A 27,769-nucleotide genomic window follows, 5' to 3' on the forward strand; every position below is an offset into this window, starting at 1 on the left:
CAACGCCGACCACGATCTACGGGCCGCCGGATACATCAACGGTAGGGCGGCTGCCAGTCCGCTCCACCATGACGCGTCTTTCGCGGGCGGGCGATCAAGCTAACGGCGAGCTTGCAGCTGGTCTCATCTCAGGCCTTTTTGATATACCATCGTGTGGGCAAGTGCACAGCGACTCCACAATTAATCATGCCGGCAACTAGCGAGGCAGGCCAAATAGAGTTCCGCGACGGCTCCCGTCCTTCTACAACCGCCGTGGAAGCCATTTGGTAGCTCGGACGATCTCCCGCTCGGCGTGCCCTGTCTTCCCCTTTCGCGCGCCGCTGGCCTTGCTGGTCGGCAGCTCTCCTTTCTCTGCGGCGCCGGCCGGCCGAACCATCAACGCCGCGTCCGCCATCATGGCGAGCGCGCTCAGGAGTCTGTCTGGCTGCCTGGCCGGACCCGCACAGGATCTACTCTTCATCTTACCGTTCGTGCACCGACTAGCGATCATCCGGCCCATCCTGCGGTCCATTGGACGGTGACGCCTGGCAGTCGCCAACCGCTAGCCAACGGCGATCGATTCTCACCGCCTATTTTTCGACAACGCCGCCACTTCGTATCCCAGCACACGCGCCCGCGCTGCCTCCTCGTGGGAAAAGGCCCCATTCTGTCTTGCTTCTCTCCAACTGCTCCCGCTCGCTTTTCCTGCCCGCTGTCTCCTGCGCCCCAGTCGACACCACCCTCCCGCTCGAATCCCCAGCTCCCGACAGGGGTACGAATGCACCAATAGGAGCGTTGCACTTGTCTTTGCGAATGCTTTGCAGAGTTTCCACCCAGCCGCGCACTTGGCTGCATTCAGGTCCACTACGTGGCAGCAAGAGCAATCAGAACAGATCCCATCCTTTCGAAAACCGGGACCGGACGCCGCCACCACCTCCAGCCCGGGCGGCGCCAGCAGCCCGTCGACGAGCTGGCCATGTCGCAGGTTGCCGACCAAGACTGGAGCACCACGCCAGCAGGCACTGCCCCCGACGGCCAAATCAGCAATCTCATCGACTCGCCCTCGCTCGGCTACCAGGTCACCGCCTCCAATGTCGTCTGCGTCGTGCTCGTCGTCTTGACCGTGGGCCTGAGGTTCTATACCCGCATGCACATCGTCAGAGGGCTGGGAGTCGATGACTGTGAGCCCGCCTTTCTTCCCTGTTCTGTTTCCAATTCCGTCTTTCCTCGTCTTTCCGCTCCCTTCTGCCTCAGCCCCAGACCACATCCCCGCTGACACCTCAGCAGATGCATTGCTTGTGGCTGTCGTGTTTTGGGCCCTTCTTGTAGCCGTTCTTCAGGTATTCAATCCTCCCGTCTTCGTCTTCGCCTGAGATGGCCGTTGCTGATCATCTGCAGGTTCTGCTCAAATACGGCCTCGGCCGCCATGTTTGGAACATCAGCCTCGCAGATTTCTCACCCCACTTTCTCCTTGGCCGCGTTCTGGCCGCAGTCTTTTACACGGCGTCAATGTTTTTCGTCAAGGTCTCTTTGCTGTTGCTATATCGGCGTGTGTTTGACGTGTACCGATTTTACAAGCGCTGGTGGTTCGTAATGGCTTATACGATTGCCCATACCCTAACCGCCATTCTGTTGAGTTTTTTTGCTTGCTGGACCCCTGCTGCGCAGTGGTATGTGATCCAACTCCTTGCCCCACTCGCTTGCTACCCCATTCTCTGCCGAAGCTTTGGAAACTCTCATTCTGACAAATCCAGGGACCTACACATACAATACCGAAAATGCATTACTCCCAAAACCTTAATAGCAATCCCTATCTTCCACTGTGTTAGTAAGTTCTCTCTTCCAGCAATTTCCACGGAATCCTCCAAAAATGCACCGAACCCCAAGCATAGCCGATTTCTAACCCGTCCAGATGATCTCCTCATACTAAGTCTACCGGTACCGTTGATATGGACATTGAACCTCGGCCCAAAACGGAAGATGCAAGTCTTTACCGTCTTTGCCTTGGGATCTGCGTAAGTCAATTGAGCTTATCTTTTCTCTGGCATTTGACTGACTTGCCACATTGCATGAAACCAGATCCTGCATCGTCAGCATCCTCCGCCTCTACCCAATACACAAACTCGTCCGCCAGCCGCGCTACGGGGACGTGACGTGGGACTGGACCCCCGTTGCAATTTGGACGTACGTTATTAGAAACCCCCACCCCTTCCATTCAGTCCGCAGCCTCTCTCTCTCTCTCTCTCTCTCCTTTTATTTTTATGAAGTTTCCTACCTTACTCCTTATCCGCCCCTCTTATATCCCTCCTCCTGATAAACCCCAAACTCAAACTCAAACTCAAACTCAAAAAACCAAAACAGCCAAGCCGAACTCACCTTCTGCATCATCTGCGCCTGCGTCCCCATCCTCAAGCCCTTCCTGTCGCGGCACTTCCCGACCCTCTTCCCCAACAACACCAACAACAACGACGACGGCGACGACAACAACCTCGACACGGCCTTCGAGTCCCCCGGCCTCTCCACCACGATCCGCTTCCCGGCCATGCACCACCACCAACAGCAGCAGCAACAACAACAACAACTCCAGCTCCAACACCAACTCCAGCTCCAACAACAAGCACAAGAACAACAAGCGCAAAACCAACACCACCCTTATCCTCACCTCCATCCCCAGCACGGCGCCGCACTCGGAACCCCAGCCGCGAACGGCGGAAACGGCCTCCTCACCCCCCACGGCCACGGCGGTAATGCCACCGCCAACGCCGTCACCCGCAAGGCCTCGACCTGGACCATCGGCCGCATGTCGACGCGGCGCCGCGTGTGGGGCCTGTGGGGCCGGTGGGGCGCGTCGGTCGCGGACGTCGAGATGGGGCTGCATAATGGCGGCGGCGGAGGATACAACAGCAGCAGTGATGATTTTAGTCGGCGGGGGAGCGGGGCGGCGACGGGAGGGGCGGGAGGGCGGCGGTTCAGTAGTAGGGAGGGAGGAGGAGGAGGGATTGATCAGGGGGTGGATGAGGAGGGTCGTCGGCGGCGTGGGAGCGCGCGCAGTGGTGGTGGTGGTGGTGGTGGGAGGAATGCGAGGGATGGTGGTGATGACGACTACGACGATGACGATGACCGTCGTGGTATTGGCGGTGGTGGTTCTGACGACGACGACGACGACGCCATGGTGGGGAAGAAAAAAGCCGCTGCTGCCGCCGCCGCTGCCGCCGCCGCCGCCGCGATCCAGGAAGAGACGGGGAGCGCCAACGACCTGAGCCGGTACAAGGAGTGTGCGATCGTCGGCGGCGGCGGCGGCTGCAGCACGGACGCCGGCACCGGCAGCGGCCCCGCGAGCGAGCCGCGGAGCAGCACCGTCATCGCGTCCGAGGGCGTGTGCAGCTTCATCGAGAGGGCCCTCGAGAACGACACTTCGTCCGAATCCAGGTTCGGCCTGGATAGTACGCCCGCGCCGCCGGGGCCGCCGCGGGTGGAGGGTGCTGGTGGTGGCAATATGGAACCCGGCGCGAAGGATTAGGGTTGAATTAAGCAAGAAGGCAGATGTTGTAATGTTTTCCTTAGGGTGGTGTTGTTGGGTAGAAAGAATTTTTTTTTTTTTTTGGGTTAAGAGCGGATACGTACGTACGACACCTGTATAAACGCCAGACAGAGCTCATAGTAGGTAATTGTACTAGTAAGTCAATGTGTATAAAGGCACGCACAGTGGGTTTCGCGTCTATGGTGACTTGACGAAAAAGGCCAAAGGGGGAGAGAAAGAAAAAGAAAAAGGAGCTGGAATCGAACTTCTGATTGTACACGCTGTCTGGTAGACAGTAGATGTTCACTCTGGCACAACAAGTGATCCTGCTTTAACCGACATCCAAGGTGGAAAACACCTTTTTTCAAGTGTCATGGCCTACGTAGTACGGATCAAACGGTAATGCTTGGTCAACTGAGAACCGCGAGGACTCTTAACTTCAAATAAACCAAGAAATGACGGATAGTTTCTCGTGAGCAGCAGCTCGCACTTGTTCAAACTTGCACGAGCTCAAATGGTATCTACTCGTCATGCTCAACGCACGTACTTTCATAAACTCAGCCGTAACAGAACAGGGTATACCACCACCACCACAACAACAACAACAACAACAACAACAACAACAACCACCCACCATCATCACGACGACCCACCAGGCGCAACCGACAGCCTCTCAACCACACGAATCACATCCCTCACCTCCCCAACGACACCGCCGCCGCCGCCGCCGCCCTTCTCCCCCTGGTCCTCATTCCAAGCAAGCACCTGCGCACACATCGCCTCCATCGACGTCCACGGCGCGCGATACCCCAGCCCGCCGTCCTCAGGGCTCTTCCGCGCCTCGCCGTCGTCGTACGCCAGGTGCACGCAGCAGATGGCGAAGAGGGCCGGCTGCAGCAGCGCCAGGTCGCCCGCGAGCGGCGGCAAGATTGCGGCGAGACGGTAGCGATGGCGCAGGAGCGAGTAGAACTCGACGGCGTGGGCGACGACGAGCATCGGCGCGGGGGGCACGGCGACGAAGCGGACGGGGGTGGCGGAGAGGGCGTGCAGGAGGGTGGCCATGTCGGCGTAGCGGATGGGCGGGTTGGGGTCGGTGACGGTGAAGGCGCGGCCGCCGAGGTCGACGACGGCGGCGGCGGCGGCGGGTTGCTGCTGCTGCTGCTGCTGGATGGGCTGGCCGGTGATGGTGGATGGAGCGGGGGTGGGGGTGGGGGTGCGGCGGCGGGCGGGCGAGATGAGGTGGCGCTCGAGGAGCAGGTGGGCCAGCGAGACGTTTTCCGTGTAGACGAAGGGGTTGACGATGTGGCGGATCCAGTCGGCGTTGCCGCCGCGCCGCAGGTAGTTGCCGATGGTGTTGTCCGTCGTGCTGCCGTACACGCCCGACGCGGGCCTGATGACGCCTGTGCGGAAGCCGGCGGCGGCGTCGTCGGCACCGCGCACGAGGCGCTCGGCAGTGGCTTTGGAGGCTGGGTAGTTGCCGAAGTAGGTCTCGTGCGGACGGGTCAGGTCGTAGTCGGCGTCGCTGAGGGATTGGAAGAAGCCTCGCGGCCATCGTTGCCAGGGGACTAGCCAGAAGTTGACGCGCCGGATGGCGATGGAGCCTGAGGAGGTGGCGATCAAGACGGAGGAGTTGGCGGCTTTGGCGGCGGCGAGGACGTTCTCGGTGCCGACGACGTTGACGGCTTCTGACAGAGGAAGCAGGTCCCTTGCGCGTTCGGCAAAGCGAATGGTGGCGGCGGTATGGAAGACGGTGAGCGGGCGGTCGGCGACCGAAGACGGCCAGGGAAGGGAGAAGGCGTGATTGGTAGAGTCGATGTTCGTGATGTCTGCAGAGGCGAAGCTCACTTTGCTAAGCTCTGCAGATCGACGCACATCTCCCGCGACGTCTGGGGTTGGACGTCGGACGTCAACGATCCGGATGGCATCGGGGTCTTCACCACGAGCTAGAAGGTGTTGCACGATTGAACCGCCGACCAGGCCTGCTTCTGGCGTTAGTTCAGGCTGTGATGGATGCGGACTGTGGACGAAGACTTACCCGCTCCTCCAGTCACGATGTAGCGGCGGGACTGCTTGGGAGGGAGGTGTTGGCGTATGTCAACGGGCGACTGCTTCATTCTCTGGTACGTTTCCTTCAGCTCTTCCACTGTCCAGGGCCGAGAGCCAGCACGATCGGCCTCGTCGGGGGTGCCGGAAAGGGCGCGGTCTACATGGCGCAAGTACAGGAAAAGCAGCACGGCTGAGATGCAGATGGCGTAGGTCGAGGGCGAGAAGAAGCGGACGACAAGGTCGGCAGGATACATGATGCCTGGGCGCTCGAGCGAGTCGAGACGCAAGACCTGACGGGGCGGGGCAGCATTAACATATAGGGCGGGTAAACGGTTGTGTCTTATGTAGAGTGACGGGGCACGGCAGCGTTCAGGGCCATGGCGACGGCCAGGCAGATGGGCGACACGGCATCAGGGCGGCATTGAGTGTCGGAGAAGCTTGAGCACAGAGTGGCACAGCGGTTGGCCAGAGGGATGGCAGTGGAGCATGCAAGAGGTGATGGGCGCAAGGATGGGCTGCTCGCGTCGCAAGCGAACGCCTGCGCCCCGGCCCTTTCCCTCGCACGCCCGCGGGCCGCGCAACCACTGCCAGCCACTCCGCTGCTCAGCTGTACGCCCAAGCCTCGCCTACTCATGCTGCAGATTCGCTTGCGGTGCGATGCCGGAGCGCCGCTTGACCGCCCCAACCCTCAGCCCTATGCATAGTCACTAATTACTGCTTGCTTTTAACCTCGCCCTGAAACAGTCGCCCGAGTCCTGGCTGACACGGAGATGCAGATGACCCAGGAGCTTGCCCCGACCAACTAACTTATTTCAGCCGCCCTGACTGTCCAAATGTGGGCTATCAATCTCCAGGAGATCATCATACGAGCCGAGTTGGCTACTTTGGCTCCCATTTCACTACGACGCCCAATGAATCGCCAACCTCCAAGAAGTGGACAGTGTCGGCTTGCATCTGGACATGGCAGAGCTCATCGATGAGGAGAGGAAACCTCAAGGATAGGTAAATTAGTACTGGACGGTGGCCGGCTCTGCCTCCGCTACTTTTTGTAGGGGTTCATGCATTCCGGCACAACAACTGTTACTCGCGAAGCTATTGAACCCTTCCTAGCCACTTCACACCAGGAAACCGAGTCCACCAAGTAGCTGCCTTAATTAGGGTTGGACGGCCTTGCATTCGCACGCCTTACAAGTCACACGCTAACCAGCAACACGGTGAATCCTTGCCCATGGGCCATGTACTCATGCGCCATGTGACAATGAACACTGACCATACGCCACGCATTGTAAGCATGCATCCTTGTCGCTAATCTCGCCCCAGAAGAACGCGTCGACCGTATCATACACGCGTCTTCGTTTACCGTGAGCGTGATGAAGATCGAACTTATCCTCGAGGACGTTTCATGAAACTCGAAAAAAATTGTAGAAAAAGGATAATGACCGATGCTGCTCCAAAAGCAGCCTCGCGGCCGCCCCCCCCGCAAGCAGCAACAAGTCGTTGCCGGAGCCGAAGCTCCCACCACCAAGTCAGCGCCTACCAAAGCAAAGAAATCAAGAGCAGCTAAAGATGCAACTATAGTCAAGTCTGACGCCGCTGCCGTGGAAAAGACAAGGTAGAAATCATTAAGGCTAAAAAGGCCGGTGGTAGAAGTGCGACGGCCAAGCAGCCGGCGGCGGACCCACCCGCTGCTGTTGCTGCCGCGGCGTCGATCACACCTCCGAGCCAAACTCCGCAAGCTCCATCATCCACTCGAACTCCGCAACGACGCAAAGCAGCCACCGCCACCGCCGAACCTGCCCCCCGACAATTCCGCGAAGGGCAGCAGAGGCAATCTCAAGCGACGACGCGAGGGCAAGGTCGACTGTTTCCGCCGAATCCAAGGTACCGAGCGAGCTTGTGGCGCGGGGAATTGTTGCTGCCACCGTAGGACGACAAGCAAGCGGCGTGCGCCGAGGGAAGACGACGAGGAGCCTCGATCACCTCGGAAGAAGCAGTATCGTTGCTGCTGCTGCTGCTGCGTGATACACAGGCGGACGACGACACACAGTCGCAAGCCACAAAAGTAGTAGCAAGCGGAGAGCCACAGCAGGACGCAGCACGGGAAGAGCAGCGCCCACCCGTAACTAAGCAACTCTCCCGAGACGAAAAACACCAGTACCTACCACCGCTCTCGTACAACCACAACCACAACCTCCGTCCTCCTCGTCCCCGCCGCCGCCGCCGCCGCCGCCGGCACCACCACCATCCATCCATCCATCCATCCAAAGCCCTCCCAATGGCGCCCCCTCAGCACCACCACAACCCCGCCCAGGGCCAACCGACAACAACAACGAAACCAAAGCCAACCCCAGTACTGCTACCATACCGCCCCCACTTCCCACAAGGTTCCACACCGCCGCCAAAGCAAGGACAGCAGCAGCAACAACAACAAGAACCCTCCTCCTCCTCCTCCTCCCGTCGTCCGCCCCCGCGCGACTGGAAACCCGTCGAGCCGCTGCAGGCGAGGTACAAGCCGGCGGCGCGGAGGTGGACCATGGCCATCGTGGCCATGCCCATCGCCATCGTGACGAGCTGGGCGTTGTATGATCGATGTGAGTTTTTTTTTTTTGGTTCTTGATTTTCTGTTTCCTTTTTTTTTTGAGGGGGTTATGTGAGAGCGAAAGAGGAGAGGAAATAAAAACAGAAACAAGCGAATACAATACATCGCGGATGCTGACTGACACTTTTTTTTTTTTCTCCTTTTCATAGTGGTTCTCGGGAAGGAGCGCAAAGAGATGCCACGGGTGGTGAATTCGGACCTTTCGAATGCGGTGAAGGAAGTAGATACAGAAGAGAAGAAGAGGTAGGGAGGAAAAGAGGGAAAGAGCTGGTGATTATTGCATGGCTGGCATGGCTGGCATGGCTGGCTTGGTGTCAGCGGAAGACAGTAGTTGGTTCTCTGGTTCTAATTGCGGGTGCCTGTCACTGAATCGGAGAGGAGCGGCGGAAGGAGGGTAAAAACACAATGGAATGGAACGGAAAAATAAAATGAATATTGAGCACACGACGATAATGAGTAAGACATGCCGTCTCATCAAATGTGGCGTGATTTGAAGGGTTAACAGCGTGTTCACATAAAGGGACAATCTTGTACTATATATTCGAAATGGACCTCAATGTGGGTTTTGGCATTGTAAAAGTGACAAGCGACAGTGGCACAGTCAAATCAGTGATGAAGAATTTATATCAATGTTATGTTATCGGGTATTTGTTCTCGTTTCTGAATACAAAGGAAAGATAGATGTCGATGGTGGCTCGTGGGAGCGTGTTGTATCTATCCCCAGTCCGAAAATGTGATTACTTCTCTGATAAGAAAAATCTCCCCTTTCTATCTCTCTTCCTCCCACTTCCGGGTGTCAGGTTAGACGACGTCGACAATGCTGAATAATACAAAGCCAATGGATGCCAGACTTATCCGCAAGAACGAGAACAATAACGGTTGCCGAATGCGCATAGAAGCAAGCGTTTGCGAATCTGCTATCCAGTTGCCCCTCGTCTCCCTTCTCTTCCTGCGCAGATGCGCCACTTAACTCCTGAACAATGCAATTCGTGCAGATTCAAAGCTCTGCCGATGAATAGAAAGATGTCATGACTTCAAGGGTATGATGTGAACGATACATGTACGTGAAGGGCAAAGTTATGAAAGGTCGCTTTCGGTTGGGTAATCAAGCGTTTCGGTGGTCTTCTTGCTCTTTCTTTGTAGACGGCTCGGAAGCAAGGAGCCAAAGCTTTTCTTGCGGCGCAGGAGCATTCCCCTTGTGCCGCTGATGTCGGTGTGCAGCCCCGAGTGGCTCTCTCGCCGTCTGCCCTCATTGGGCTTGTTGGACCCCGACTGGGGACTCTCAGGCGTCTTCGTCGACTGCGTCGTCTTCTGCGGCGCATGGAACAAACGCTTGTAAATCCGTTCTGGCGAACTGGGCTGCGTGACGGCGCTGGGCGTTTTGGTCATGGCGAGTTGTGTGGCCGAGGTACTGCGTAACGACCGAGAGCTGTGGTTTGGTGTTGCCGGTTGCGAGATCGATGGGAAAAGATATGGTGGCCATTCGTCTTGATCGTCGTCTGGAGGAGAGTCGAGCGAGGAGAGAGAGGCATTGTCGTCTTCGCTATCCGTCGAAATAAGGTCTTCTTCAGTGGCAGACGAGAGGATATCCTGCGTCGGGACCTGAAGCAGCGCCGAATCGCTTGCGCGAGGAGCCGCAGCGGTCCGCAATTCCGGCCTTGACCGGGTACGGTACTTTACAGGCACGTCCAGGTGTAGGCTGGTTGGACGCCCATGGCGGGCTGCTTGGTCCAAATCGTTGATGCTGCGTGTCAAATCCTGGCGACATCGCAAAGTCCTGCCTCTGCCGCGACCTGATTCGGAATGGACGGAGGACGGTCGGGTTGTCAAATTCTTGCGCAGATCGACTTCGCTAGGGCTGAATACCACGCGTGCTCTCAGCTGACGCACGGCGTCATCGAGAGCAAGCTCGATGGCGCAGTGGTTTATTATCCTACTCATTTTGGGCCAAGTGGCTCTCTCGCCGCAAATCATTGCCTGTTTCATGAACTCCGGTGTGGGGTTACTCAGGATCCTCGGGAACTGCGAGTAGGAGATGGCCGGAAAGATTGTGATGTCTCCGGAGTAACGTTGACTGAGGATGGACCTGGCCTTGGTGCAGTAGTTGGGGAAGAAGCCGAGTTCAGCAATAACGTGCAATCTGTGTTGGGCCTCTCCCTTTGCCAGATTAGCCATACTGTGCAGCCATCCGGGGCCGGCTGCGAAAGCCGAGGCGTTGGTTTGGGCTTCCGGAAACGGAACACCCTCCTCCTTTTCCAAGAATGGCACGACGTGAGGGTTGACTTGGGATACGATAAAGTGGTTGACATTGAACATTTCGGCGAGACGCGTAATCGGGAGGTCGTTGTCGACAGACCCGTCGATCCACCGCTGGGGCGAAGGATCCCAAGGGATTTGCTGGCCGGTGGTAGGATCCTTGGCCATGAGCTGGGCTGCGGAGAAGACCAATGGTACGGAACACGAAGCAGCGCTAAACCAGTCAGATGATGCTCGTGCAACCAAAGACGACGTCGGACAGGGAAATGGGGAAATAACTCACACTGCAGACCAGATAATGACATTCGGCGCCGTGATGTAATTGAGCAGCCTGGGCAAATCAAAGGCACTCGCGCTTGAAACTGTGATGTTGAGGATCCTCCGAGTCCGGTTGTAGGCTTCCTGAAAGGTCATGTCGCCGAGCATATTCCGCATGACTTGAATCAGGTGCGAAATGTCAAAGACAGCACCATACTTCAGGAACCGGGCAGCTTTTGTCAAGAGGCCGCGGTCGCCCGGTTTTTCGAAGACGTCCAGATCGCCATAACAGAACTCGTCTAGCACCTGTGGCATCTCGGTGTCCGTGCGTGTGCAGAGCACTGCGCAGACAATGCTACCGGCAGAAGCTCCGGAAATGATTCTGGGAAGCAGATCGGTTTCCCAGAGTGATTTGATTACGCCAATGTGGTTCATGCCAAATGTACCTCCTCCGGAGAGAAGCAGGGCGCTGCGCCCAAATGATTGCCGGGTGGCCAGGAGCTGCTCCAATACGTAGCGTGGGTCGAGGCCGCTGTCTCCCTGTTTGGACGAGATATCCAGCAACGCAGTGAGAGTCTGCTTGGCGGACTCTATGTAGCGCTCGATCAGAGCCTTGGTTCCGACGTGGGAGTGCTTGTACAAGCGCAAGTCACCCATGCCTCCGAGGCCGCGAGTCAGGGAGGTCCGAATGAGGAAGAGCATGCGCTGGACGTCACAGCTGATTCGTGCGTCGTCGAGCTGCTTGAGCCGGGCCTCTACCAGCTCGTAGTTGTATTCGGACGACTCGTGCTCGTGCTTCCAATCGTTATTTCCTTCCAAATCGTCTATTTCCGAGGCTGCGGCGTGCCAATCGGTGTAGTTTTCGGCCTGTCACCAAGCTGATTGTTAGCGTGCAGCCGCAGGCTGTCGCCACGGGGGGTGGGACGTACGTTCTGCAGGCGCAGGTACAGAATCTGCTTCCGGCTCCCGTCCTCCAGCTCCGGGAGATTTTGGCATTCCTGGCCGCCGAGAGCGCCGACAAAATCCTCGATTGTCCCCGCCGGGTCCCGAACCAGCTTGGCCAGCGGCGAGAGCAGGCCGGCATTGCCGCTAGCACGCCTCAGCCCGCGCGTGTCCGTCTGCTCGTCCTTGGAGGCATGGTGGTACCGGCGGGAGAAGAGGGCGTCGTGGAGGAAGGACATGAGCACACCGGAGCCATAGGCGTGAGGGCGCAACTGGCTCTCGTGGGCGGCTCTGTCGACTCGCGGAGCTGTGGGGAACAGAATGCGGAGTGCGGAGGGCGGGTTGCGGGTTGCGGGGAGGTGTTCGTGTATTTGTGTCGAATAGAATCGCAAGGAGGTGCGGTGACGACGGGCGGCGGGTGAAAGGCCGAGGGCGGGAGAGCTAGCGGGTCACGCGTCGCTTTCAAGCACGCTCTGCGGTGCTGAGGGAGGCGCGTGAGACGTCGCGGTGGCAGGCTTGTAGCGCAGCGCGCCGCCTAAATCAGCGATGCACTACGCGAAGAGATCTGTCATACGCCGTGCGCTGACCAGCTGAGACGCTGCCAGGGATAGGTAGCACCCTCGCATCGACACCTCGTCATCGACCAGGCCGGCGGCAGGCCGGCAGCAGGCCAGCGGCCCACGCGCGGCCAACGCTTCGGCTCCGCGCCGTGCGTGGCCTGCTCTGCTACCCTGCTGCCCTGCTGCCAGCCTGCCACTGCCAGCGCCCCACGCTGTGCATTAGGGCTCTCCCGCCGGCGCGGGCTGCGATCAGGAACCGGTAACGCGCTGGCGGGTACGAGGGCCCTTCTCCGCCGCACGGGTGAGAGGAACGCGCAAGGGTGGCTGCGCGATCCCCGTCCTGCGGCATGTGAGAGAGATCCAGCCCGCATCTCTCCCCACGGCGGGGCCCCCCAGGTGTTGGCGTTGGGCTTATCGCGGGAACAGTGCTGGGCCTAGCCGCCAATCACCCCTACAACCGCCCCTACGACCTAGTACATCCTTCGCACCCTCGCCATGCCGCCTGCTTGCGTCGCACAAGCCGCAGTCACCAGGACAACTCGAGGCAAGGGCTTTCCCCATCAGCTCCGTTGCGCTCAGATGACGCTAAATTTGGCCACAGCTGCTGCGCTGCCCATCACCCGCGCGCTCCCGCCGCGCGCCTGCGCCGTCGACTTGCCGACATGGTGTGGTGAAAGGAGCCGCTGGCGTTGCGCCGGTCGTGCCCGCGAGTCATCTGCGGACTTTTAACTCCACCTCGTCCTCTGCCTGCTTTTGCATGTGAGACTCTCGAAACACCCCACGCGCGCCTGGCTCCGCTGCGACTGCAGGGTCTGCTTCTCCGCCGGGATGCCTGAGGTGGATACCGAGTATGGCAGCGGGCAACAGCAGCAACAACCCGACGATGCGACGGACAACTGTCACCGCTCACCGCTCTGGCCACCCACACCCACCCCCAGCCGCATTCTCGAACCGGCCTCGCCCTTCCAATGCTTTCTGGATGCTGCGAATCCCCTCCACTCGGGCACGCTCCACCACCCCACCAGCGTCGATTTCACATGTTGACACCACGACCTCAGACGACGGTCGACGGCCTATGAGCCGACCTGCCGTGCTTTTGGCACCATGTCCGCCCCGACGCTCCCGTTGACTCAGACGGTCCTTCTCCCCGGGCCTAGCTGTTCTCCTTTTCCTTGCTTTCGGTGGCGGTGGTTTCCTCTGACGCAATTGCATGCCAAAACGTGCGTTTCAGCCCTATCGCACCAATCCCCGAACGCCAGGGACACGCCGCGGGACCCACCGTCATTGCTCCGTCCTTATCAGTCTTGATAAACCACATCGCTGGCACGCCTCCACTGGCTGCTTCGCAACCGATTTTGTGGGCTTTTCTGCAACTAAGCTTCTGACTCCAAGGGACTTCCGCGCGTTCCTGACCATCTGGTAGGGCCGACCATGTTCAACCCTCCTCGCATGGCTGCCTCTGTGATCCGACTGGTTCTGGCCGCAGAATCGTCATACTGCTCTGCCGCGCTTGCATTGCCGGATCTTCATGCCGTACTACGTAGCAGCATCCTGGACGTACCTGACGACATACGACGCCCAGCCTTCCCACACTCCTGGTCATCCCATTGGTGGGTGCCGCCATAGACGACGTAGCAAGAAAAATTTGCGTCGAATCATCAAACTGAAAGCACTTATCTCAGGTACGCTCAGAGTCAAGGCATAGGCCGATAAGCCGTACAAAGTAGGTGCTGGCGAATGTTCCCTAGCTGTCAAGGCTCTGTTATTGACAAGGGTCCGTCGAATTCGCCCCAATAGAAGCAAAAGTCAACGATGATCTACTCACTGAATGGTAAAACAATTGATCAGGCTGGAACCTTCCATATCGCATGATAAGCAGACCGGTCTCCAGCGCCCGGTCGAGACCGTATGCAGGACAGCATGGCGGTCTTCGTGATGTCCACTTTTCGCGCAAGGATCCATGACTTGCCCACTTCCCATGTATACACACCGTTCGTTGGCTGACACGAGTGACCCATCTCGTAAGGTCTCTAACGGGAGAAGTACAGCTCAGTGTGCGAAGTGGCTGCAACAGCATCACGCCAATGTTCAGTAAACAAAAGAGTGTGTGATACCACTTTTCTCGTAACCAGTTCACTATCGCATATGTGCGACCTACGTCGATGTAGACAAGGCTCTCCGCCGTACATACAGTACTCGCGCACAGACATCCCGATAAAGCGCCACATCTAGGGCACCGCCACAAGTAAGACGGACGTCGTGAAGGCCGTAGGGGGGAGCGGCGCGGAGAAGCCGACGCCGATCGTGTGGCTTGGGGGCCAAGTTGGTTAGCCATTACTCTCTTCCTTCTTCGTTCCTGATGTTGCTTATGCGGCTTACTCAATAAATGTAATGCTGAGCCGGTCGGTCTCAGACAATTCCCTTCGGGTTTTGAGTCGCCGTCGGCGTTAGTGTCACCGCGGGTTTCAAAGACTTTGAAAATAAAAGAGCCTACCTACGTCTATCTCCTTGCGATGTTGCAGCTGACTTGTTAGGCAGTAGAACCCTCTATCTAGATATATTGTACAGCTTCAAAGTTCCCATCTAGGTCCGGATGTCTCTTTCGCATTCGTAGCGGAGTATCATTCGTTGAGGACAGGAGGCCTCGAGCTTTTGGAACTCATTGTGGGTTTGCTGTAAGTCTGCAATTAGCTTCGTGCTTTCAGCACTTTATGCTTTTACTTTGTTCGCATGCCAGTTGCTTGCTTATCTAGAGCATCATGAAATCAATGTTCAGGCATCCGTGACATCCTGACTTCAGCAAAGCACAATTGAATGGCTCGCTATAGAATTCTTAGCTCATATTGAAACATTGAATGGTATCTGTTCACCTCGGTGTTTTCGTTCCATTGACGACAAAATTTTGAAAGAAATCATTTGAACTTCTGGTTGTGGGCTGGGGTTTTTCTCTTTTCTTTCATGTGTTGGTCTCAATGGGTCCTGGTGTCGTCATGGATGTTGTGATGAGAGAACATTGACGGGCTGACATAGAAATTTTACATGAGTTTGCATGCTAAGCATTGATCGTAAAGATATTTCGAGATTTAGGATAAGGCGTATAAAATGAGCATCACGGAAAAAGATGCTTAGCGCTAATACGGTATGTCACTCACAGCTCCATCTATTTCAACGCCAAATTCTGCCCCGACACCTATCCTATTTCCAACTCCCCATGAAAGAGCCTCGTCAATCGAGACGATCGCGCACTACGGCCCGCCTCCCACCTCCCGCTCCTAAAAAGGTAAAACTGTAGTCGCATCCGCATCCATCAGCCGGCCCGCGCCGTCGCCACCACCCACCACCTACCTACCCGCCGAGCCATCCAATTACCCGCCTTACCTGCCTTACTAATCCGCCCGCCAAACCCAATCCGTAACATCCGCTCCAACGACGAACGAACGAACGAAACCTCCATCATATCATCCCAGCCAAGCCCCATCATATCCCCGAACCTCACACAACCCGTTTCCCGCCCGCCGCCCCGCCAACCCTCACACCCACCCGACCGACCGACCGACCGACCGCGCCCTTTTGCCTCCTCCCGGGAAAACGACGCACAATGATCGCCCGCACCCTCTTCCTGGCGGGCCGCACGCCGCTGTTGCTGCGGCGCACCACCACCGCCTTCGCCGCCGCCGCCGCCGCCGCGACCCCCCGCGCCTCCTTCTCGCAGCTGTTGTGGCGGCGCCCCACTTGCGCCCCGAAGACGAAGATGACACCGACGACGACGACGACGAGCGCCACCACGGTCCTCCAGCAGGTGCGCGGGATGAAGGTGCGGAGCAGCGTGAAGAAGCTGTGTGATGGGTGCAAGGTACGTGTGTTGCGTGATCGTCATCGGGAATTGGGGGAGGATGGGAGAGAGATGAACATGGAGAAGGAGGAGAAGAAGAAGGAAATGAGTGGTTTGGATTCTACACGGAGAATACGGATCTCGGTTGCAATTGAATTGGGCTGGATGGCTGACGAGCGAATTTGTGAAACGATTTGCAGAGTGTCAGGCGCAAGGGCAAGCGATACGTCTACATCATCTGCAGCAAGAACCCGAAGCACAAGCAGAGGTACGTCTTACGTCCCGTCACCCACCCACCCAAACCAAGCAAAATTGGCTGCACAGCAACCGCAGGGGGGGAATTGCTCACGAGCGCATTGGGCTAATGTTGGAAACGGGGAACAGGCAAGGTTAGAAGGCGTTGCTCAGAGATGGACAGACGGCACACATGGAAGCCGAGAGGGCGGATGTATGACGAGAAAAGAGTGAGGGTACGGGTACGAAGCGAAGACGGCGAAATATCCGGGTAAGGCGTGGGTTTATGTTGTGACATAAAAGGGCATACTGGGCGTTTTCTTTTTCCAGAGAACATGGCGGGAAAGGGTCAAATCTTGTGTACCACAATTCAAGACCGGGGCACGCATCCAGCAGTAACGGGAGAAGTAGCCACAAAGCGATGGGAAATCTCAACTTCAAGGAAAAAACAAAAAAAAAAAGCCGCGAGCGGAGATTATTACTCGTAGCACGTTGGATTCTTTTTGTGTATCCAAAGCCCATGGCCGCGGGTTTCCCCGTATCCCAGACCCCACGCCAAAACACCAATTGAACCCTTACAAGCAAAAAAAAAAAGGGAGGGAAAAAAATCGAAAAAGGCTCCAGTTACATGCTCCCACCACTCCTTTCGTGCAGAATGCCCGCCAGCCTCAGCAGCTCTCTATCAGCGTCGATATCTCCCGTGCCCAGATTGATCCGCCTCCTCGCCTCCGCCTCGCGCTCTTCCCACGCCCACGCCTTCCGCTGCGCCTCGGCCTCGTCATCCCCGCCGCAGCCCCACACTTCGATGGCCTCGATGGCGAAGCGGTCCTGCCAGCTCCTGTTCCGGCGATGCGGATTCCGCGAAGGATGAAAAGACCCGCCGCCCTCGGCGAGGTGGGTGAAAACGCCAAACTCGAGGCCCGAGTCGAGGTGCAGCGACACGGCGCCGAGCGGGATGGTGCCGTGCGAGCGGCTGTGGGCGCGCGACGTGTCGGCCTGCGGGATGGGCGAGCCGAGGCCGATGCCCGAGGGGTGGTGCGGCGGCTTGTTGAGGTAGACGTAGTCGGTGCTCATGGTCGACGCGGCGAAGAGGTCGTGCGTGGGCGAGAGCTGGAACAGCTTCGTCGACGCGTCGCCGAAGGCCGTCTTGGGCGTGCCCTTCCACGGCACCGGGATGTATGCGCCGAACGTGAGGGTTTGGTTGGTGGTGTTGCGGGAGGGGAGGTCGAGGCTGCTGGGGAGGCGCTTTGGTGGGAGAGAGTCGGCGAAGGCGCGTTCGCTGGGAGTCTCGGGCTTGTCGGACAGGAGGCTGCCAGAGACTAGGAGGATGGAGGGCGCACGCCAATTGAAGACGCTCTTCTCGAAACTGCCCATGCTGAAGCCATGGGTACCTCCGGCGTACAGTGGGCGCAGGCGCCTGAATAGATTGTTTCCTTTGATGAGAAAAGACAGCTGATTCACCAAGTTGAAGTCCAAGATTTCACCTTCCGACAAGAGAATTGGTTCAGGCGCAGGGATTTGTTTCTTAGGAGCCTCCTTCGGCGATTCAGGGGCGGTTTCTGCTGACGCTGAAGTGGCCGAGTTTTTCCGCTTGGACAGGTCAAAGTCTTTTGTGAAGAGAAAGTGCTCGAAGAGAGGATTGAGGCCGTCGAACATGTAGGGAAGAGAAGATGAGACGACGGTATGGAATGTCTTGTAATTTACTCCCGGGCTCTTTTCTATTCCAAAAGATGACAGTATGTTATTTGCTGTTTCTCTCAGTCCTTTCAATCGCTTGTCTGTGAGCTGAAGGCCGTACACAGCAAGGTCATCCTGAGCCTCTAGCGGAGCGATGAACAAGAGCAGCTGGATCAAACGGAGGAAGTTGTCAGTGGGTATGATGGAATGACTCAGTGTGGATTGTTCGCCCTGCTTGAAGACGTCAATCGCATCCATGGTGTCAAGTGCGGCCAGGGCAAGCGCATCCCCATCATCTTCATCATCATCGTCGTCAACGGGGGCGTCTACTGCGAAACCGGCGTAGGAGGCAACGGCCTGGGTCTCCCCGTCTCGAGCACCTTCACCACCGGCAGCTTCGGCATCCTTGGTAGCTTGTTGCAGCCCCCTGTCGTAGACAGCGAGGCTGCGATAGATCTCCCGTATCCACACGGCATCGCCCTTTCTTCCCAGCACCGGAGTGTGTCTCCGTGTCAGCAATGTGACGACCTTGAGTAGATTGTCGCTCGTCAAGATGGCAGGTGCTTGGCTTGGGAAGGGGAAGGCGCCTAGGTAGCTGGCCATGTGAAAGACCACGGAGCCTACAGCGAGAGAGTCGGGAAGGGCGAGGAAGCGGCATAGTGTGGGTTCGCTCCAATGGCGGATGCCCGAAGACGAGTCGGCGAGGGCTTTGAAGACGACCTTGAAGCAATAGATCTCAAGCGGGGTGTAGCACTTGTCAGCGAAACGGCGGACGAGCTCGAGCGACAACTGCTCTGGGAGAGGGTCAGCACAGGGAGCGCAGGGAGCTTGGGGGAAGCCGAAGACCAGGGTCCAATGCGAGCGTACCGTAAGTTGGTGGGGGCACGTCGGCAGAGTACCCTTGGCCCATGGTTCCGGTGGTGTGAGGAAGGGTCTCGCATGGATATGGGCAGGAAGAAGGCGGTGGTTCGAGAGCGCGGAGCTGACACATGAATGCCGCTGCGCGTCCGGGGAAGCGGCTCCAGGCTGCCGCCCCGCCAACGTCATCGGCCAAGACTTTCCGCCCCGCCCTCCCCGCTGGCCCAACTCCACTTCATCTCCTCCCATCTGCCGAAACTCAGTACCATGTTTTTGCTTTTTGCAACCCCGTGTCATATACCCTTGTACCCCTTATCTATGCACAGCGTTGCCACGTCACGGTGGGTGACGAAAGAAATCGATTTACGGAGATTCTTCGCGTGGGCAGTTGAAGCAAGTGGGCCAATGTAGATGTACTCTCAAACGACCTTCCTTCACAAGTAGCTGAAGCAGATGTCATGGGGCAGATGCGGGTATAGAAACTGTGCAAATACATCCGGATTTAGGTGGGTCGATTTCTTCGTCACTCTTATCTTTGCACCAGACAGTCGTATATAAGCGACGTCAAGGCCGTCAGTTGAAGGGGTCAGCAGTGTCCCGTTCAATTCACGGCTCTGTTCAACATATTGTGGCCAGATCAATTCTTGTCCGCGCTGTTTCATTCGCAGATACGCTGAGCTCGTGTGCCCAGATGGGCGCTTCTGCTGTCCGTTCTTGCCGTTGAAACATCGAGCGAAATCACTTTGCATGCATGACTCTCTTCGAACCTGGCGCTCTTCGGGGACTGTACGCATCGCCGAATCAGGCTTAGGCGCTCGCCCTCACAACAGCTGCTGCTATATTTCTTCCGCCTCACCTCCGTCTCCATTCCTCCACCAAACACAAAACGAAAACATCGCGAGCACCACGACCGACAACACCAACCCGCCACGATGGCTCCCGGAATGAAATGGGACGCTGAGGCCGACGCCAAGGTACGTGAACCTTCGCCTCGCTGCAAGACGCACAACATGTGGCTGACTCACACACACTTTAGCTTTTCGGCCTCTTCCTCAATCTCTTCGACGTCAAGGTATCTCGTGAGCAGATGATGAAGCTCAACGCCGCCATGGGCCTCGGTACGCAGCACCCCGCTCGGCTCACTGGTGTGAATCTCCATCACTCACATCCCGTGTCTGTCTCCAAGATCCCAAGTCCCAGGCCATCTCGCACCGCATCGGTGCCGCCCGCAAGCGCGCTTCAGACATCATATCCAGCAATGCCAGCGCTCCCGTCAAGCTCGCACCGCTCACTCCGCGTGGCCCGAAGAGCGGCGGCACCCCCCGTAGCCGGAGCACCAACACGAGCAAGAAGACGAAGCGCGAGCTGTCTGATGACAGTGACGACAGCGGCTTCGCGTCTCCCACTGCCAACGTCCGTGCCAAGCGAAGCAAGAGCACGCGTGCCACTGCTGGAGCCAAGCGCTCCTACAAGGAGCCCGACACGGACGAGGGTGAGGAAGAAGACGAGCTCGTCGACAAGGAGCGCGCGGTCACGGCTGAAAAGGTCAAGGTCGAGCAGACCGAGGACGTAGAGGGCAACGGCCTGGGCGAACCTCAGGCGAAAAGCTTCTTCGATGGTGATGGCGGCCTGGACGAGGCTGAGGAAACCCAGGTGGAGGAGGTCTAAGGTCATGGCCACGGAACTCATGCTTGGATCATCACATGGTGACGCTTGCCTTGCGTCCGCTATCTTGATTTCGCGGTGTGTGGCCGTATGATTGGCACTGACTTGCCGCAACAAAGATCTGGACATGGCAGTGTAGAGCTTGTCTTTACTAGTAGAGCCCAAATCCCAATCTTTGGCTACATTTTGTGCTTCAGTGACGTGAAGAAATTGAAACAGAGTCACATTTTTCACCTGTAGTCTGATACCGCATTCAACACAGGTGAGCGCAGATGTCAAGTAGCTACTGTCATTGGTTATTCGATAGTCAACGGGATTTGCTGTTCCCTTGCTCTCCAAAGTCCCAAGCTACGGAAACCATTCTACTTGTTCCTCATGATCTCCAGTGCAGAATCACACTTGCTCGGGCTGATCGAAGTAGGACTCGCCCGCATCATCATCGAGCTTCTCTTCGTGCTTGATCTTCTTCGTCGGGGACTCGGGCTGCTCCTCGTCGTCGTTGTCATCGTCGACGTCCCTCTTCTGCTGCCTTCCGCGGCTGGCCTTGGGCGTGGAGCCCGTCTTGTTGGCCTTCGGAGTGGTGCCGGCTTTGCGCGGCGTGGCGCCGCCGGCCTTGCCGCTCTGCGACTTCAGCCTACGGAAACGATGCTTTAAGGCATCCACGGTGAAGCCTGTGGGGTGATGTGAGTGAGCAAAGACAAGTGAAGTGGAAGTGTCGGGTGGGGATGAGTCGCACCTTCACCCATGCGCGAGGAGATCTCGTCATACTGTTGGCTGCTGATGGTGATTCCGCAAATCTCCATGGTGGTTTGGAAAAGCTGCGAGCGCGGTTAGCAGGCAGTGGCGAGGTTCGAGAGAAGTGCGGATGGACTTGCGCGTTGGTCCACATCCGGTGTCCAACTGATAGGCATCGTGACGTGGGACGCAGTATGCACCAGTTGATGTTGTGGACTATGTTGCGTGGTGAAGTGTCGCGGTGGGTGGTTGGGGTTGGAAGAGAGAAGAGGCGCTTATATGCTCTGCGAGAAACCAAGGCCCATGCGAGCCCGGGACACGCTCACACTTTTCTTGTGGGATGCGACGCAGTCTCAAGCGCGTACGAACGCGTCTCACGTGCGCGAGGAGCTTATATAAACCCCCACACCTTCGCCTTTCGCTGACTTTCTTTCTCTACCAATCCTCTACATCACTCGCGCGCAGCCCACGCAGACAAAACCTTCGCCTACACCACAACCACTTCACAATAGCCCACCATGGTCGAGTGGTCTCCCGAGAATGAGGCCAGAGTCAGTAACCTTCACCATATGACTAGGTTTATTCTAACTCTCGCGCAGCTCATGATGGCTTACATAGAAGCCACCGATGCCAAGCTCGGTTCCGAGGGTTGGAAGACTATTGCCGACAAGCTCGGCGGCGGTAAGCTCACAGCCTCGTCTTCACTTTGAAAAGTCTAACCGCCGTCCTAGGCGTCACGGCTAGCGCCATCAGCCAGCGTTTCACCAAGGTCTTGAAGAAGAAGTACGGCGGTGCGAACTGCGCCATCGGCAGTGACGGTGACAGCACGGTGAAGACTCCGAAGTCCCGTGGTCGCAAACAGAAGGACGCCGAGGCCATGGACAAGACGCCGCATTCTTCTTCTCGCAAGCGCGGTGCTAAGGCGGTTGCTGAAGAGGATGACGACGAGATCCCCGATTCGCCCACCAAAAAGGTCAAGGAGGAGATGAAGAAGGAGAAGTCTTTCTTCGACGAGGAAGATGGCACCGACTTCTAGATCGGACGGACCAGCTCGCTAAGACACGGTGCAAAATGCTCTTGGTCCGGAATTCTACTATAGCAGAGCAGGCTGCGATTCGGCTTCATTGCGATCGAGGATCGCACCAGAGAGAATAGATTCCGAATTGCCAGTCCATTGCATGCCTGACTATCCAATACCACTGTCACCTCGAGCTCTTATCGTATTTTGCCGTTTTCCATCACACCGTGTGCGAAGTGACCATTAGTTAGTGAAGTCTTCCCGAGCTGAGCCCCGTCCATCAGCCAACTTCCGCTCGCTCACCTTTTCCTTACCAACCTCCAACCCCCATCCTTCCACCCACACTTTCCACCATCCTCGAAGCCGACCGAGCCCTTGGCCTTTGCCCATCCCGACTACACTCCTCCACCCCAAAAAGAAACCCACAAAGCTCCAACCAGCAGCGACGACAGCCAGCCCAACACCATGTCGTCCACTAACACCACCACCGACGCCGCCGCCGTCGACCAAAACGTACGTGCAACTGCCGCCCTCACCTCACCTCGCCTCACCTCGCCTCCGCTCCCCTTCCATCCCATTCCATACCCGCTTACACACCAAACCACAAACACCACACCGTCACTCCAAAAAAAAACAAAAACTAAGAAAAAAAAACAAACAAACAGACCCAACTCCTCCACGCCATCCTCCACCTCTACCACCCCACCCGCGACGCCTGCAACCAAATCGCCGCCATCATGGGCGACGGCGTCACCGGCAACGCCATCCGCCAGCGCATCCAGAAGCTGCGCAAGAACAACAACATCCCCACCCCCAGTGCCGGTGCTGCCGGTGGCAGCGAGTCCGTTGCTACGACTCCGTCCAAGGCCGGGAAGCGCGCTGCTGGCGGTGGTGGTGCTGCTACCCCCAGCCGTGGTCGCAGTGGCGGCGGCGGCGGCGGCGGCGGCGGCGGCAGGAAGGACCGCAACAAGAAAGCGGATGACGACGACGGCGACGAGGCCGACGAGGTCGACGGTGCTGGCGGAACGCCGAGCAGGAAGCGGGTCAGAGCAGCCGACGGCGGTAGTGGCGACGACGACGACGACGAGGAGCTGGCGGCGACGCCTGCTGCTGACGCTGATGCTCCTTCCGCGAAGAAGAAGAACAAGAAGAACACGACGACGGCGGCGGCGGCGAAGGCGAACAAGAAGCAGAAGGGCAAGAAGGAGGATGATGAGGAGGACGTCGACATCGTCGCCTCTGTTGTCCCGGCCGTGCCCGCAGAGGGTCTGGTCGATGAGGGATCGTTCTTCTTCCTGCCGGAGGATGAGGATGCCGTTGTGTGAAGGGCGGGGCGGGGCGGAGCGGGGCAATTTTGCTGCTAATGACGACCGGATCGGGACACAGGGTGAGAAATGGAAACAAAAATGAAAAGAGCAAGCGAGGGACAGAAGGACCAAAAGGAAATTTCAAAAAAAAAAAAGAGGACGACACTGAGGAAGAGAATTCTCGACGTGCTACGCACGGCGGCTGGTCGTAGCTTGCTTTGATATAGCGAACGCGGGAGGATCCCAATGCAACTACATGCAGGCACCTCGGGATATACTATGCTTTAGCATATCTCCACTCTTGAACGTGAGGCCTTCGTGTGAAATCGTACTGCAGCTCTAATGAAACATGATCGAGTCACTCTCCGTCCGGAGCAGGGCAGGGAGCAGGGTCGGTAAAACAATCAACGATTAAAACCAATAAACCTAGATATACAATACACATACACGAGCCACTCCAACAGTGAGAACTCAAAAGCCATACCAAAACGACAAATCACGAAGTGAAAAAAGAAAGGACGCGACAAAGACAAACAGCAAGACAAAACGCGCGACAAAAGCACAAAAACCAAACAACAGCAAAACAAACCAGAACCACAAAGCAGAGACGAAAACAACAAAAAACAAGAAAAAGGCCGGGCGCTTTGCATGTTTCCTGTCCCTTCCAATCGTCCAACGTCGACGGCATATGTGTTCGTTCAAGCAATGACGAAGACGGCGCCTCCAAATCTCACAGAGACAGGAAGAAACCTTCTTCTCCTTCTTCCCGCATCCGACATCCATCCATCCGTATGTACCGTACCGTACCATGCCCTCTCCTGATCACATGACGCAAGCGCGCGCCATGGAGACAAGGGACGAGTAAAACGCTCAAAGAGAAATTTCGCAAATAACGCAAGACACACCATCATCCCCCCTTCCTACCAGAGGAAAGGGTGAGTATCGTGAGGGGGAGGGAGAAAGAAAAAAGTGTCGCCCTCGCTGTACCAACCTGTACATACCAAAAGGAAATCCCGCCTTCAAAGGCAAAGTAAAAGGGCTCTCGCTCTGCTTCGAAAACCAGCTCCGAAGCAAAGGCGATGGGATATACCATCTGTACCAGACAGACGATAAACCACTGCGCCAAAGGCTCCCCTTTTCACTTGGCCGAAAAGCACCGGATGTGGGATGGGAAACAGCCAAAAGAAGGCCCTGTTATACATACAAACAACAACCAAAAAAAAAAGAGTGTTCACTGGTTCTTCTCAAAGAACGCAACCAAGTTCGAGATGCGACCCCTGCGCGGAGCAGCGGCGGCGGCAGCGACGTTGGGCTTGACGGAAGAAGGAAGCGGAGGGATGTCGCCGCCACAGACAGAAACAGACGACGGGGTAGAAGTGCCGCTGGTGTAGGAAGAGGTTGGAGTGCTGCAGCGAGCGCCGCCGTAAACGGACGTCGCGGCGGTCGAGGTGGTGAAGGCAGTGCTCGCGGAAGAGTAGGCCGTCATGCTGCTGGCGTTGCTGAAGCTGCGGAGGGCGCGGGAGCCGCTTGTTGGCGTCGACGTCGTTGCTGCGTCGGGGAAGAGTTGTTGAGGCGGCGACCGGATTTGCGGTGGGGCTTCTTCAACTAGAGTGGCAAGTGTTGTTGGGCTACGACCTGGCGAAGAACATCTTGACGCTTAATTGCATGCAACCACAAAAGTAACAAGGAAAAAGAAAACGGAACGTGCGGCGGGTGGAAGAAGATTTAATATGCAATTAGTGATTGTGGAAGAATAGTGTATCTATCTTACCGAATAACACCGCCCTCAATGCCCGCAGGCGTTTGCGTCATCGTCTCCCCGCTCTGCTCTGGAGTCTCCGCATCCTGAGGCGGTGTGTTCTTGCCCTCCTCCTCGGCCACCTTTTCCTCCTCCACTGGCTTCTCGGTGATGGGAAGCGCAGGCTCCAGGCTCGGTCCCGAGCTCTCTTCCTTCTTCTCCGAAGTATCCTTGTCCAAAACCTTCTCCTTCGCCTTGTCAATGCCCTCCACAACCTTTGTCTTCGCCTTCGCGCCAACGCCGCTGCCGTTCGCTTGCTTCGTCTTCACCGACGTCTGGCGCCTCGGAGGCGACTTGACGTCGTCCTTCTTCTCGTGCGTCTTGCTGGCAGACGCCGCCGTCGGGCGCATCATGCGGGCGAGGAAGCTGTCGTCAGGCGCGCGCGCACCAACGCTGGGCCTGGACGTGCGGGACTCGGGGCGCTTGGCCGTCGTCTGCGCGGGGCGGGAGCCCGCCTTCTTCTCGGCTGCCGTCTTGTGCGCGGCAGCAGTCGTGGTCTTGGACGCGACGGCCGGTGCGCGCGGGGTCGTGGTCTTGGGCTTAGCGGCAGCCTTCTTCTCCTCGGCCTTCTCGGCCTCGCGCTTCGCAGCCGAAGCAGCCGTGGGCGCCGTCAGGTGCGAGGGGAGCTTGGCGGGGCGCGTGGGCGACTTTGGTCTGGGCTTCGTAAAAGGGGGCGTGGCGTGAGTGCCCTTCTTCTCAGCAGCGGGCCTGGACGTAGCGCGCGGCTTCGCGGCAGAGCTGGAAGTCGCCGATTTGAGCGACGTCCTGCTGGTCCTCTTCGCAGGCTCCTTGGCAGACGAGGTTTTCGACGTCGTGGACTTGGGAGAGGCGACCGGCGAGGTAGGAGTTCCGGGAGGAACGGGAGACTTGGCGCCAGACGGCTTGCTCTCTTCAGCCGGCGCAAGCGTCTTCTCAGCCTCGGGAGCAGGCTCAGGCGCGGCATCGGCCTTCTCCTCAGGCTGGGGCTCAACCTTCTCCTCGGCCTTCTCTTCGGCGGCGGGCGCAGGCGCAGGCGCCTCCTCCGTGGTCTTCTCAACGCCGAGGGGCTTCAAAGTCTCGGTTGGCGGCGGCAGAGCCTCGCCTCCAGAAACAGCGCTTTCCTCCTTGGGGTCCGAGGGCTTCATCTCAGCGCTCTCGTCCTCCACGTCGGTCTTCTTGTCCGGCTGGCCCATTGTAGGTTCTTCCGCGGGAAGGGCAATTTCCTCCTTCTTTGGTTCTTCGGCAGGCGGCGGGGCAGCGGCGGCGGGAGTGGGAGTGGGAGTGGCACCGGTGGCGGTGGCGTCAGAGGCGGAGGACGACTTGTGAGCCGACTCGGACTTCTTCTCCTCCGCGGCGATTTCGACGCGCTTCAAGCCGGCGGCGGCTTCCTCGAGGAAATGGCGCGCGTTCTCGTTCGTGGCTTCCGCCCTCGGGCCAGGCTCGCTAGCCTTCTTGGCATCCTGCCACTTGTTGTTGTCATTGTCGACGAAGGTGCCCATCGCATTGTCCTCCTTGATCTCCATGAAGGGCGTGTTGGTGGGGCCGGTGAAGACGGCGTTCTCGGGCACCGTCTCCTGGATGTCGACGCTGGCGCGGCGATGGTCGGCTTCGGACGACACGGTGTGCCTGAGCTCCTCGAGCGCGTCCGAGTCGCGGGCTGGATCGAGGCTCATGCTGCCGCGGCGCTGGGTGGCGGTGCTGCCGGTGGACTCGGAGGGCGCGGCGGCCCTGAGGGCGTTGATGGCGCCGGCGGGCGGGCTCGAGAAGGGGCTCGCGCTGCCAGGCAGGCTCTCGACAGCCGGGCTCTCGACGGCCGGGCTCTCGACGCCGTTTTCGCCGGGCATGCTGGTCGGGGGCGAGTCAAAGGGGCCGACGGAGATGAAGCTGGCGCGCACCTTGGAGGTCGGGCGCGAATTGGACTCGCTGCTGCGGACGGAGGGCGAGCCGGGGGTGGGCGAACGGCCACGGGCAGCTTCAGGGGAGGCAGAACGTTCGGGATGTGAGCTCTCGAACATAGCACGAAGTGATCTCACGCCGCCGCCGCCAGGCAGATTCGATGACATGGCTGCGGTTGCGGGAGGGGGGAATCAGTGGGTGGTGTCTCTGGGGAAGAATCGTGGCTAGGACGACGGGGACATAGTAATGCGGTCGCGGGACGACGCGCGGGCGGGCGGTGGGCCAGGTTGTAGGGCAGGGCGTGGGCACCAAACGGTGGCCGGGCGCCCATGTGAAACGCAGGTTTCAGACAGGGGGGCGGTGGGTAGGATGTGCACTCACAATGCGCGACAGATGCGTGTGCGACTACGGGCGCATAACCCTCTCTCGATGGAGTCGACTGTGTTGTTGACAGGAAGCTGGCGGCCTGCCGTTGTTGAAACTAATTCCAGGGTTCGTTCGCACCAGCTAGCTCAGCCCTCGATGGCCGGCCCCCTATGACGACGCCGCCTCCCTTCGCCCAGATCAATTGACTGACGCTCAAATTACACTGTGCCGAACGGCCCTAGAT

The 27,769-nt window shown here is 58.0% G+C and overlaps 11 protein-coding genes across 11 annotated transcripts; 6 read left to right on the plus strand and 5 right to left on the minus strand.

Moving 5' to 3' along the window:
* Positions 1–955: 955 nt before the first annotated feature.
* Positions 956–3,499, plus strand: BKCO1_900072 (uncharacterized protein; the record flags this gene model as incomplete). The annotated part of the gene is made up of 7 exons (XM_020279898.1): positions 956–1,160; positions 1,267–1,319; positions 1,378–1,649; positions 1,734–1,807; positions 1,892–1,994; positions 2,059–2,163; positions 2,341–3,499. The coding sequence occupies 7 exons, from the start codon at positions 956–958 to the stop codon at positions 3,497–3,499; spliced, it is 1,971 nt and encodes a 656-aa protein (XP_020133043.1).
* Positions 3,500–4,138: 639 nt separating this feature from the next.
* On the minus strand, positions 4,139–5,799 carry BKCO1_900073 (3-beta hydroxysteroid dehydrogenase isomerase; the record flags this gene model as incomplete). Its single annotated transcript, XM_020279899.1, has 2 exons — positions 4,139–5,478; positions 5,535–5,799. The coding sequence occupies 2 exons, from the start codon at positions 5,797–5,799 to the stop codon at positions 4,139–4,141; spliced, it is 1,605 nt and encodes a 534-aa protein (XP_020133044.1).
* A 2,021-nt stretch (positions 5,800–7,820) lies between these two features.
* BKCO1_900074 (uncharacterized protein) lies at positions 7,821–8,391 on the plus strand (the record flags this gene model as incomplete). The annotated part of the gene is made up of 2 exons (XM_020279900.1): positions 7,821–8,136; positions 8,294–8,391. The coding sequence occupies 2 exons, from the start codon at positions 7,821–7,823 to the stop codon at positions 8,389–8,391; spliced, it is 414 nt and encodes a 137-aa protein (XP_020133038.1).
* Positions 8,392–9,221: 830 nt separating this feature from the next.
* BKCO1_900075 (nte family protein) lies at positions 9,222–11,839 on the minus strand (the record flags this gene model as incomplete). The annotated part of the gene is made up of 3 exons (XM_020279901.1): positions 9,222–10,614; positions 10,684–11,525; positions 11,588–11,839. 3 exons carry the CDS (start codon positions 11,837–11,839, stop codon positions 9,222–9,224), a joined length of 2,487 nt encoding a protein of 828 aa, XP_020133039.1.
* A 3,919-nt stretch (positions 11,840–15,758) lies between these two features.
* On the plus strand, positions 15,759–16,386 carry BKCO1_900076 (uncharacterized protein; the record flags this gene model as incomplete). Its single annotated transcript, XM_020279902.1, has 3 exons — positions 15,759–16,136; positions 16,193–16,260; positions 16,326–16,386. 3 exons carry the CDS (start codon positions 15,759–15,761, stop codon positions 16,384–16,386), a joined length of 507 nt encoding a protein of 168 aa, XP_020133040.1.
* A 464-nt stretch (positions 16,387–16,850) lies between these two features.
* On the minus strand, positions 16,851–18,813 carry BKCO1_900077 (tldc domain containing protein 2; the record flags this gene model as incomplete). The annotated part of the gene is made up of 2 exons (XM_020279903.1): positions 16,851–18,697; positions 18,771–18,813. 2 exons carry the CDS (start codon positions 18,811–18,813, stop codon positions 16,851–16,853), a joined length of 1,890 nt encoding a protein of 629 aa, XP_020133041.1.
* Positions 18,814–19,693: 880 nt separating this feature from the next.
* BKCO1_900078 (transcription factor bhlh48-like) lies at positions 19,694–20,429 on the plus strand (the record flags this gene model as incomplete). The annotated part of the gene is made up of 3 exons (XM_020279904.1): positions 19,694–19,735; positions 19,798–19,879; positions 19,948–20,429. The coding sequence occupies 3 exons, from the start codon at positions 19,694–19,696 to the stop codon at positions 20,427–20,429; spliced, it is 606 nt and encodes a 201-aa protein (XP_020133045.1).
* A 390-nt stretch (positions 20,430–20,819) lies between these two features.
* On the minus strand, positions 20,820–21,229 carry BKCO1_900079 (uncharacterized protein; the record flags this gene model as incomplete). Its single annotated transcript, XM_020279905.1, has 2 exons — positions 20,820–21,097; positions 21,163–21,229. The coding sequence occupies 2 exons, from the start codon at positions 21,227–21,229 to the stop codon at positions 20,820–20,822; spliced, it is 345 nt and encodes a 114-aa protein (XP_020133046.1).
* Positions 21,230–21,679: 450 nt separating this feature from the next.
* Positions 21,680–22,197, plus strand: BKCO1_900080 (rna polymerase-associated protein ctr9; the record flags this gene model as incomplete). The annotated part of the gene is made up of 3 exons (XM_020279907.1): positions 21,680–21,712; positions 21,761–21,842; positions 21,893–22,197. 3 exons carry the CDS (start codon positions 21,680–21,682, stop codon positions 22,195–22,197), a joined length of 420 nt encoding a protein of 139 aa, XP_020133107.1.
* A 447-nt stretch (positions 22,198–22,644) lies between these two features.
* BKCO1_900081 (uncharacterized protein) lies at positions 22,645–23,504 on the plus strand (the record flags this gene model as incomplete). Its single annotated transcript, XM_020279908.1, has 2 exons — positions 22,645–22,692; positions 22,845–23,504. 2 exons carry the CDS (start codon positions 22,645–22,647, stop codon positions 23,502–23,504), a joined length of 708 nt encoding a protein of 235 aa, XP_020133106.1.
* Positions 23,505–24,717: 1,213 nt separating this feature from the next.
* On the minus strand, positions 24,718–27,326 carry BKCO1_900082 (mucin-7 precursor; the record flags this gene model as incomplete). Its single annotated transcript, XM_020279909.1, has 2 exons — positions 24,718–25,114; positions 25,258–27,326. The coding sequence occupies 2 exons, from the start codon at positions 27,324–27,326 to the stop codon at positions 24,718–24,720; spliced, it is 2,466 nt and encodes an 821-aa protein (XP_020133109.1).
* Between the last annotated feature and the right edge of the window lie 443 nt (positions 27,327–27,769).

The sequence above is a fragment of the Diplodia corticola genome (genome assembly GCF_001883845.1).
Source record: "Diplodia corticola strain CBS 112549 chromosome Unknown scaffold9, whole genome shotgun sequence".
Taxonomy (NCBI): Eukaryota; Fungi; Ascomycota; class Dothideomycetes; order Botryosphaeriales; family Botryosphaeriaceae; genus Diplodia; species Diplodia corticola.